Source organism: Arachis hypogaea, chromosome 7, assembly GCF_003086295.3.
Source record: "Arachis hypogaea cultivar Tifrunner chromosome 7, arahy.Tifrunner.gnm2.J5K5, whole genome shotgun sequence".
In the NCBI taxonomy this organism is placed as follows: Eukaryota; Viridiplantae; Streptophyta; class Magnoliopsida; order Fabales; family Fabaceae; genus Arachis; species Arachis hypogaea.
In genome coordinates this window covers 14,717,559-14,729,529 of record NC_092042.1, presented here as the reverse complement: position 1 = coordinate 14,729,529, position 11,971 = coordinate 14,717,559, and the positions used below count along the sequence as shown (strand labels likewise).

The 11,971-nt window shown below is 36.1% G+C and overlaps 1 protein-coding gene across 2 annotated transcripts; it reads left to right on the top strand.

Moving 5' to 3' along the window:
* The first annotated feature begins 5,322 nt into the window (after positions 1–5,322).
* On the top strand, positions 5,323–11,426 carry LOC112702579 (pentatricopeptide repeat-containing protein At2g15690, mitochondrial). Of its 2 annotated transcripts, none has more exons than XM_025753682.3 (2): positions 5,323–5,773; positions 9,433–11,426. In XM_025753682.3, exon 2 carries the CDS (start codon positions 9,471–9,473, stop codon positions 11,205–11,207), a length of 1,737 nt encoding a protein of 578 aa, XP_025609467.1. In that variant the 5' UTR covers positions 5,323–5,773; positions 9,433–9,470; the 3' UTR covers positions 11,208–11,426. The 2 variants fall into 2 exon arrangements, with proteins under 2 accessions (XP_025609467.1, XP_025609466.1); XM_025753681.3 differs by having other exon boundaries at positions 9,428–11,426.
* The last annotated feature ends 545 nt before the right edge of the window (positions 11,427–11,971 follow it).

The following is an 11,971-nucleotide window of genomic DNA, read 5'->3' as shown; positions in this document are numbered from 1 at the left end:
ATATAATAGAAGTTTGGAAATATCTAATTTATTATTAAAAATATAACTATTAGTATTATTTTTTCATCAATTTAAACTTTTAAAATGAGTGATTTTATGACATAAAATGTTTATTATTCCTCGTACTCGGATAATTATTCTGAATAATATAAATTATATTTATTTTATAACTCATATAACCTATTATACATATTGTATAAAATATTCCATTTACTCTCTAATAAGATTTTTTTTATAATTCTTGTGTGGGAGTCGCTAGTGAATTATTCAAGTACATCACAAAAATAAACAAAAAAAGACTTGTTTTATATATGATAAATTATCTTTATTTTTTAATAACATAACATAATGCATTTAATAATACTTGAAAAATAATACATTTAATTTAAATTAAATATATATTAAAATTAAAAGATATAAGATACAGTAACTTTTAAATAAAATATTTACAAATTAAGGTATATCTAAATTTATAACTTTTTTTGTTTGATTATTTTTTATTATTTTACAATATAAAATATATAATATCATAAATGTTAGACATATATAAACTTTAAAATTTGATTTTTTTTATTTAATTTTTATATTATATTTATATAAAATTATTAAATTTTAATTAATTATATATTTTTAAAATTTATATTTTATATATCATATTTTATAATTTTATATATTATTTTATTTAATTTTATTATTCCAATTAAATTACTATTAAATCGATTGAATAAGTAACTAAAATGGGTAGATAAACGGTTTTGAAAATCTTAACCATATCCTAGTAAGGGAGGAGTACATTGAGTGCGCTTCCACTAGTAAACGCCTGAAATCATATCACATTGAACACTTATTTTTATGTAGCGTTTGTTTTAAGATATTGGGATGGAGGTTAGGAAATTGAAATTTAATATTATATTTGTTAGTTGTAAATTTGGAATTGTTAATGAATAATTAGCTAATAAATTAATTATTAATTTAAAAAATTAAAAAAATTAATTTTATAGTTTAATAAAGTAAAAATAATTAAAATATAAATTTTGATTCTCATCTTAAAGTTTTTTACTCAAAAACAGGCTAATGAACAAAACCGAACGAACCGGACTCAAGTCCACCTATACATCCATATATATATACTTGCTTGAGCTTCCTCCTTCCCCAAACATTCATGAAACATGCTTAAAGCAAAAAGAAAAACGTAAAACCTTAGCTTCTAAATCCCTTACATCTTCAAATTCACGTAACTTTTAATCCGGAGTTTTGATTGACGAGTCGTCAGCGGCGTTCACCTTGGAATTCTCTACAAAACCCCCCTAAAATTTGGTAAGAAATTTGAGATTTCATTTTCAGATCTTCTCTTCTTTAGTTCGTGATTTTGGGATTTTGATATTGAGAGATTTTGTGAATTTGATGGTTTAGGGGTACTCTAGCGGTGGATAAATATTGGGTTTTACCCTAATTTCGAGTGGATACGGTAAGAAAGCACTTAACCCTCTATGAATAATTAATTAGCAAACTCTATGTTAATTATAGTGAATTTGGATTGTATTAGATTAAATTCGGTATTTTGGAGTTAATTTGGTGGATATTGGAAGCTTGAAATTGAATTCTGGGAGTTGAAAATTCAGTTGGTGAGGAGTTAGAGTTTTGGAGCTTGAGAAACAGTAGATTATTGAGGTGTTTCGAGCTTAGGGAGGAATTGGTTAAGGTATGGTTCCAGTTTCTCGTAATTAAAATATAATGTATCGTGAAAACTTAGGTTAGTTAACCGTAAGATAGGATTGGATTGTTGATGTTGTGAGGGTTGATATTTGTTGGTATTTATGAGGCTTGGTGATTTTAAGGTTGACGATTATTGATATGTATGATTAGGTATTGTATTGTTGGTGTGATATTGATTGATGATGATGTATATTTAGAATGAGCATAATTGGAATTGTTGCATTAGAATGGGAATTGTTGAATAAAGGTTGAAAAGGGGGAGTTTGAATAATGTTTAGATATTGGAAAGGTTGGAGAGTATTTAGTATAGTATGAAAATGCTTGATATTGATTTTGGAATGATAAATTATTGATGAGATATGATTAATGGATATATGATTGATGAATAAATGAGATTGGAATTGATTAAATTGAGGCTCTGGGTAAGATGCAGTAGCGTGGTCCACTTACTCCGACTACAGTTTAAGACACCGGGTAAGATGCAGTGACGTTGTCCACTTACTCCGGATAAAGGTTCAAGAAAGTGAAGATGATGGTTAGACAGTTTGAGAAGGAGGATGTTGGCTATGAAAATGAAGAATGATAAGGGTTGATTTGATTATGATTTATGAATGAATTTGAAAATGAAACTGTTTTTGAGCTTGACCTGACAAAGATCGTGGTGGTTACTGCTTGTCCAGTGTCGAAATGTCTGTGAGGATCGTGGTGGTTTACCATTTACAGAAGGTGAGGATCGTAGTTATTTACTGCCCACGTGTGTGTTATTTTTCCAATTGAAGATTTTACGAGGTTCGTGATGGTGTACCGCTTGCAATGGTGGGGTTCGTGGTGGTGTACTGCCCACCGTTTTTCAAGAGGATGATATCTGGGTTAGCTACCGGATGTGTCAGATTCTGGAAAAGTAACCGCCACGTGAGCTCACGGCCAGTAGGAGAGGCATGCATCATATACATTTACGTGTCTTGTTTGGTTTTGCATTCTTGGATTTGCGTAATTGATATTCATGCTTAACTACTATATGTTATGTTTGTTGTATTTGTATCCTACTTGTGTTTGCTTTGTCTGTATTGCTTATCCGTGCACTGGAGCTTTGGAGGATTGGAAAAAGGCAGAAATTAGGGCTTAAGTTAGAAAAGAATTAGAAATAAGAACATTAGATAGCCTACCCTGTTTATGGTTTTCAATTTTAGTTTTAAGTTTGAATCTGTTGTCGGAAGTTCTACAATCGCCTCTGGCTTTTCCGAGACATTATATATTAGTTATGTGGGCACCGTTCCCATGCTGAGAACCTCCGGTTCTCACTCCATACATATTTGTGATTTTCAGATGCAGGACGTGAGACACCTCGTTGAGGCATACTGGAAGCTTTCTACAAGCGAAGAGCTCTACCCGTTTGGGGTTCCATTTTGGGTTTTAGATGCATATGTACATAGTTATATATCTTCACTGTGTATGTATGTATGTATGTATGCTTTAGCCGGTTACAACTTTGTGAGCCGAGTCAAAAACTTTGTTATCTTTATCTTAGAGCTCTGTTTTATGTATTTTTGTTTTTGCTTTACTCTTATCCTATCCGGTTTACGTTTATCGCTTGCGTAAGTGATGCGCTTTTCTATTCAACGCTTTTGTTTAACTTTCTTTCAAAAGACTCCTGGATATAAACCATTTTCAACTATATTATATATATACATATTTTACTTTTAGAGATCGTAGTGCCTCGCCACCTCTGTTTTACATCCTAGGTGTAAAGCTGGTTAAGACTAGAACTAAAATTTCAGTCTTGAGACACAAAATTTTAATTCCTTAAGTATTTTCAAAAAGTAGAGACAAAAAAGATTGAAATTTAAATAACAATTTATGTCTAAAATACCCTCATTCTAATTAATTAATTTTAAATTTATCCTTTTGTCCAAATCAAATTAGGGTTCAGTTCTTTTCATGTAATCATCTTCTTAAACCTTGGACTAGCATTGAAGACTCTGAAGCTGCAGCCACTGCCCCATCGCCGCCGCCAAGACCACTACCTCGTCGTTGCCGTCGTAGCCATCGTGAGGTAGGTGAGTCGTCTTCGTACATTCATTTTCGTAATTAGGACATCCTCTGTTATTCTCACCCTCTTTTCTCTCAATCGCAGGTCACCATCGAAGAGCTCCAATTGAAGCCAAGCCCTTATCGTCGCCGTCAGTACCACCACCACGTCACCATCGTCGAACCATCGTAAACAAGGTTAGTCGCCGTCACACTTTCATCTTCGTAGGCACGCTGTTCAGTTTATGTTATCCTCGTCAAGCTTTTGTTTCTCTTCTTTTCTCCTCTATGTTTCGCGTTTTTGTTGTCTTCTCTTTCGCAGCTTGTCTTTTCTTTGGTGTTTGTGTTTATTTTTGTTGCAGTTTTATATGAAATTGTATGAAATTATATGAATTTTTATTGAAAAATTCTGCTACTCTATTGAATTTTTTGGTATATTTCAGTGTGTTCTGCAGATTGTCTTCTCTTTCGCAACTTGTTTTCTGTTTTGTGTTTGTGTTCTCAGTTTTTGTCATGGTTCTGAAAATCGAACAAAATCGGCCGGTCGGATCAGTCCAACTGCAAACCGGTAATATTAGCAGTCTAGTCAGACATACAAAATCATTGAAACAAAAATCGGTGGAAAATTGTTGAACCACCCGATACTGAACCGGAACTTGGCCGGTTTAATAAAACGCCGGCGTTTTATGGTTCGTTTAAAAAAGAAAAGGCAATCAAATTCCTTCATTTCTTGTTCTCCTTCTCCTTCTCCAAGCCCCTATCCGAATAGCATCCACCACCATCTTCATAAGGAGTGAGACACTGTCGCCGTCCGTCACACTCAAGAGCTTCCCTCATTGTCCTGTCGGTGTGCTCCAAGTCTCCGACCCCTATTCGCTCTCACCGATCGCAGCTTCCTCGAGGTCAGCTCGGCGTTCGTTCTCTTCGTCTGCTCAGTCGCGCTTCCACCGCCTTCCGTCGCGCTTAGGAGCTTCTGTCCTTGTCTGGTACTTGTGCTTCAAGTCTCCAACCCCTCTCTACCATTGTCGTCGTCTAGTCGTCCGTCGTGCTCGTCCTCGAAGGTAATGGTTTCTCGTCCGTCGTGCTCATCGAAGCTTCTTCCCTTTTTTTTTCAAATCATATTGAAATACTTAATGGCTACTCTTGAGTTTGTTTTGTTCAGAAATCAATTCTTTGTGATCAATGCTCATATTCTGAATGTTGTTCTGTTTTGTTTTAAGGCCGTGTTTGGAAGAGGTGATTGATTTTTGAGTGTTGTTCTGTTTTTGTTTTAAGGTCGTGTTTTGTTCTCAATTTTCATTTTGTAGGATATAAGAATTAAGAAGGAAGATTATCCCAAATGTACTACTCTGTTGATTCTGATTCCCCACAAGCTTGAACCAATGTTTTGGAAACTGGACCGAACCAATCGGTCGGACCGGTTTAACCGCGAACTGACAATATTAACGATCTGATCAGACATATAAAACCGATAACAAAAAATCGGTAAAAAACCATTGACCGGAGTAGAACCGGACGGTCAGACCGAACCGGAATCCGGTCGGTTTACAGAAAAAAGGGAAGCTCCTTCGTTTCTTTATCCTGTTCTCCCTTTCTTTCTTTCAGTCAGAGAAATCACACAAACCCAACCACAAAACCCTAGCACTGTAAGCCTACACCACCGCCACAAGGAGTGGCATACTGCCGCCGTCCGTCGCACTCAAAGTTCGCCATCCGTCATCTAGCTTCCCTCGTGCTCCAAGTCTTCAACCCCTGTTCGCTGTCACCGATCGCGGTTGCTTCCTCGAGCTCGGCGTCCGTCGTCTTTGTCTGCTCAGCCGCGCTTCCGTCGCCGTTTGTTTGCCGTTCACGTTCGCGTCTTCGTTCGCGTTCTTCGCCGTTCGCGTTCGCTCGGCGTTCACCGTTCGCGTTCACTCGCTGTTCACCGTTCGAGTTCGCGTTCGTCTGGAAGCCACGTTGCTCTGCTTCAAACTCTGCGACCAACCCGCGCCTCCACTCTGCCGTCGAACTGCTCTCTTTTGTCCCCGCCGTGAGTTCCCTAAACCCGCCACCAGACAATACACTCACACAACACCAATACTCTTCTTCAAACTCTGCAACTTCTGATTTCTATTACAATAAGTAATTATTTGATTTGGTAGTGGTTTGGATTTTTTCATAGACTAAATTGAAGTTACAATAGTTATGTTCTCTTCTCTGTCACATTGAAATTAAGCTTTGAATTCTCTTATTTCGTTTTAATTTTACCGCACTCAACATGTTTGATGAAATGCTTTAACCATATTTCTGGTTGGTTTTATAATTTCTAGCTTTTAGAAACTTAGTAAGTTGATTGCATGTGAAATTAGAATAATTGGATCATAGTAATTAGGAAATTTTAGCTGTACAAACGCATGGACATTACTTGATTCTATATTTTAGCTAAGTGATCATGTTATGTGATGTTTCGTTTAAGAATGTTGTTTTGATTATGTTGTAAATATAAACTTTCTTACACATTATATATATGTATATTCTTTTTTGGTCTAAATTAGCACCTATCTCATATGTAAACACAAACATCATGACAATCACATATGAATGATGCGTATAACTTTTACAATGAAACGAGTGAAGCTTCTGTGAACGCACCACATATTAAAGCCTTTCTCAAGTGCAAAGAAATTAATCCTTAGAAGAATCCACTCAGAAATAAATTAAGGATAACCGATGAAGAACTAAACCTGCGAACAGGAAAGTTGATAATTTGGTAAATTGTTGGGCTGCTGTTGTTTTAATTTGTCAAATTCTTAGGTTGCTGCGACTTAATTTGTTGGATTTTCTATTTAGGTCTTGTTCTTGTTTATTTGCTAAATTGTTGTTGTGTATTTATTGTTTATTTGCTGGATATTGGTGATCATTGTCTTTGAGATTATTTACTATGCAGGTTTAGTGTCATCACTGTTTTGGAATGTTTTATAATGTACTCATGTTTGTTGCTGTTTTGTAATTGCTGGTTGCAGGTTTAGTGTGATTATTGGTTAATGTTTTGTAATGTTTGGTGCTGAATGCTGATTGTTGAGTTCAGATATGGTTGTTTATTTTGACTTGGGTAAAGAGACTTATGGTCATTTTTTCCTGCCTTATACCGATTCAGATGATTATTTTCAGAGGATGAGCACTTATTTATTTATCTTGAGAAACTGTCTTTCTGTGTGTTATGAGCATTTGGTGAAGCCTGTATTGTACCTATTCAAAGCTTAGTTTTACCAAATTGTCTTCAAAGCAACTCATCCAAAATGCTACTGCACAAATCCAACTCTATAGTCTCTAAAAGCCTGTATGCACCTTCATTTGGTGAAGCCTTGCTAGCACTAGTCCACTACCAACTTTGTTATTAATAATGTTATCAAATTTATTTATCCGAGTACTATGTTTATTTTTTAGTTGGATTTATGATAATTCATTTGATATTCTTCCTATTCTTGTCAGATATTTCTTTTAACATTTTGTGTACTGATGAGGAATTGTACTTGCTTGGTGTCATGCTTTCATCTGGCAATTTTGCATTTAATATAAAAAAAAGGAAAATCCTAAGAGAGTAAGTCACCACTCCATTAGAAAAACTTCATGCTACCTTATACCCTTAACTTAATACTTGCATATTTATAATTTATTTATTATTCTATTCTAAAACGGTTTTTCCGGTTGAACCACCAGTTAGACCGGTTGGACCAATAAACCAGTAAACCAGCAATTAAAGCGGTTTGATGACTGGTTCGATTCTCAGAACCTTGGCTTGAACATAGAATTGAAGAGAGAAACCCTTCATTTGCCGTTGCATATTATTGTAGTTTGTTTATTCATTGAACTTTCAAAGAACCAGTTGTTTATGATCCCCCTTTTGAAGTAAAAAATGCAGTGCTCACTGCTAGTGATTGTTCTTCCTTTTTTTATGCTCTGTTCAGAAATCATGTTATGTTTTGTGTTTTTATTGAATGATTAATTGATTATTAATTAGCTCTAGCTACTCTGTTATGCCGCTGTTTTGTGCCTTGTGCATTTTTTGCATAGTGATGTGCTGCTGGAATATTATGTTGTGCTGTTACTTGGTGTACAAAGTCTAATGTCAAGATTCAAGAAGAGAATATTAAGATCAGGTTGATTAATTAGAGTTGAGTTAGTTAAAAACTCAGTTTCTGCGGGGTAGTGCAGTAGAGTCTTTAAGTATATATATATATATATATATATATATATATATATATATATATATATATATGACTTGTACATGCTACTATTTCTTTAGTTCAGTTTCTATACAATGTTAATGCTCAGTTCTCATCTCGAGTCTTCATTTCTTTCTCTCTAATTCGTTAGTTTTACAGATTCTGTGCTCAGGTTTCTTGTTACTCGAGCATATAACTCAGAATCACTTTAGCTGGGTTTATGTTTGGCTTAATTGTGCTTAGATTGTGATTGTATGGAAGATTTCAACAGTAATATAATGTGTATTAAATTGTTAATATTATGATGAACTTTTATGTTGCCATTTTATATTTGGATATTTTTTTTTTGTTATTTGACTTTGTACTTTATCGTACGACTTTGGTTGATGACATTTTATGTAGTGCTTTAAATTTGGAAGATATTTTAAGGTTTATATTAGATTATAATTATGCTTTAGGGTATTTATATTTATTTTATTTGTTATTTTATTATAAAACGGTTTTTTCGATTGAACCACAGTTGAATTGGTTGGACCAGTAAACCTGTGAACCAGTACTTAGAACGGTCGATGACCGGTCCAATTTTCAAAACCTTGGTTTTTGTGTTCCACCTTGCTTATATTTACTTTTGTTTTATTTTTATTGCATAATCTAAATTTGTATCCTGATGAACTTAGTTTTGTGTCCTGATTTGTTGTTCTAAACCGGTATGATAATTATTAGATTGATAATGTTGACAATTTGATAATGTTGTGTGGTTACCTTCCTGTGATTTGTTTTTATTATTAGATTGTTTAATGAGGATAATGTCGTTGTCTGGTTAATGTTGCTTTGATGTTTTTGAATCTTTTATTATGTATGCATGAATCTTATTCCAATTTTAGGTGTGTTATCTATTTCTATTTATTTTTGGTGTTGACTGGTGAGACTTAGATGCAAAGTAGGTAGACTTGGAATTACTCATGCAATGTTTTTCGGCTTAATATGTTTGATTTGAGGTACTGATTTGAATGGAATTAAAGTGAAGTGCCAAATCTGTGTTGAAACTAAAATGTTTTACGCCGTTACCTACTGCTGAGACAGAGTCTAATATGTGCTGTTATTAAGCATAACTTTCTCATCTTTATTCCTACTATTTAGTATTTGCACAAATAAATTGCTCATCATTCAAAATTTGCTATCATGATCTGAATGCTCTTCTTTAACTTATGAAAACTTCTCTTTTTGGTGCTAGAGTTGGTGAAATTTGAACAGAAGGAATTGAATGATTATATCTAATTTAATTTTTATTTGATTAAATTGAATATTTATGCCTATTTTGTATGAAATGATTTTGCTAGGAAGTAATGGAGCGGTCAGAAATTATTAAACAATGTGTTTCTTTCTATGAAATGATGAGATTGAGGCATGATAAGTTGATGTTGTTCTTTGTTCTTTGTTCTTACTTTATTTTTTATGTTGTTCTCTCTGTCTCCCAGCTCAGTCTCTCTACCAAACGCTATCTCAGTCTCAGAGAAGAAAATGGCGATGTTGGGTTCGTTTCAACGCGCACGAGCCACCATGCTTTCTTCTTCATCCCTCAAGCTACGCCTCTGCCTCACTAACACTTGCAGGTCTCTAAGTACCTCCGCACTTCCAACCAACGACTTTCACAGATTCCCTCCCAACTCTGATCATAACCGCCATGGTGTTGAACCCACTTTCAGAGATTCCTCTCAACATTTCAATCCACAAACCCAAAATCACCATGGAAACCCTCATCCTATCAATAATTTCCCTCACCAGAACCAGAATCAGAACCCCTATCAACCTCACAATGCGACTCGTCAGTTTCCCGAGCAGGGTCAAAACCATACTCATAATCAGTGGAGTCAAAACTATCCTCAACAGAGACCAACACCACCACCCACATCCCAAAATCAGAACTTTCAGCCACCCCATTACCAAAATCAATGGAACAATCCGAACCAGGGTAACCCTAACCAATGGAACCCTAGGAATCAAGGCTATCCACAACCTCCCCAATTTCGAAACCCTAACCAGTTCAACCCACAAGGTTCTCTACCAGGGCAAGCTCACGTTCCCGTAGCTCCTCCTTCTCCTCCTCCTCCTCCTCCTCCTTCGCCAGCCCCTTCAATTGTTGATTTGAGACGTGTGTGCCAGGAGGGGAGGGTTAAGGAAGCAATTGAGTTGATGGAGAAAGGGGTGAAAGCCGATGCTTCTTGCTTTCATTTGCTCTTTGATTTCTGTGGCAAATCCAAGTCCCTTGAGGATGCCAAGAAGGCACACGATTACTTTCTGCAATCAACTTGCAGGAGTGATCTCAATTTGAACAACAAGGTCATTGAAATGTATGGGAACTGCAAGAGCATGACTGATGCACGAAGGGTGTTTGATCATATGCCCAACAGGAATATGGATTCTTGGCACTTGATGTTGCGCGGTTATGCCAATAGCACAATGGGGGATGATGCCTTGCAGCTGTTTGATCAAATGAATGAGTCCGGTTTGGAAATTTCGTCGGAGACTTTGCTGGCTGTGTTATCAGCTTGTGCTAGTGCTGAGGCTGTGGAAGATGCTTTCCTTCATTTTGAGTCCATGGAAAGCAAGTATGGGATTAAACCTGGTTCGGAGCACTATATGGGGCTTTTGGATGTTCTTGGACAATCTGGATATCTCAAGGAAGCCGAGGAGTTCATCAAGGAGTTGCCATTCGAGCCCACAGTGACTGTTTGGGAGACTCTGAAGAACTATGCTCGAATTCATGGGGATGTTGATCTTGAAGACTATGCAGAAGAGATAGTGTTGAGTCTTGACCCATCAAAGGTTGTTGCCAATAAGATCCCCACGCCACCGCCAAGGAAGTACACTGCAATTAACATGCTTGATGGCAAGAATAGAATTATTGAGTACAAGAACCCGACGCTTTACAAGGATGATGAGAAGCTGAAAGCTTTGAGTGGGATGAAGGATGCTGGATATGTTCCTGATACAAGATATGTTCTTCATGACATTGATCAGGAAGCAAAGGAGCAAGCATTGTTGTACCACAGTGAACGTTTAGCGATTGCTTATGGCCTCATTAGTACTCCACCAAGAACACCTCTTAGGATCATCAAGAATCTTCGAGTGTGCGGTGATTGTCACAATGCCATCAAGATCATGTCTAGGATTGTAGGGAGGGAATTGATTGTTAGAGATAACAAAAGGTTTCACCATTTCAAGGATGGAAAATGCTCTTGTGGGGATTACTGGTGAAGGAAAGCATATAGACTCCAAATTCTACTAATTCTACTACAATGATATGAATATATCGTTATGCTATTTGGTGGTCCCTTGTGTACAAAGAAAACAAATGGAGGCTTCAATAGTGATAGGGCTAGGATATTAAGTATGCACTACGCGGTATGCAGTGATTTAAACATGTATTTTTGCTTCCTGTTTTAATATTCATCAAATTCATGTTGCTCTCTCCAATTTTGCTGTGTTAATAATTTCCTATATGAGGCTTTTTTTTGGGCTTATCGGTGCACGTATATTGATTGAGCAAGTGTGAACCTTGAAGTTGAGCATTGATTGGTAGAAGTGTAACATATTACCCTGATGAGCGGTCTAGCTTTCAACCGTCAAGAAGTGAGAAGGTGAGGCTTGGCACATATGGAAGATTTGTTGTCTTCCATCAAGCTGCACCTGGGTTCAAAACTTGGCTGGGTATAAGTGGAATATAGGAACCCGTTGTATTGTGTGTGTGTGTGTGGGTGGGTGTGTGTGTGTGTAGGACTGTAGGTAACCCTAAAAGAAAAAAACAAAGGAGTCAAAGAATAACCAAGATCAGCAAGGAAAGTGACATCTAAGTCAAAAAAAGAAAAACCAGCTTAGCGTCCGCCCATGAGCAAGATTTAGTATAAGAGTATATACATAGACCATGATTTGGAATTTGTGGCAACACAAAATGATAATAAAGCATGCTATGTAGTGGAGTGACTCTTGTCTTCCATCATAGAAACTTAAAAATTTCAACA

Bases quoted from the DNA above. Each gene is read 5' to 3' on its own strand.
- LOC112702579 (XM_025753682.3), top strand. From the start codon at position 9,471: ATGGCGATGTTGGGTTCGTTTCAACGCGCACGAGCCACCATGCTTTCT.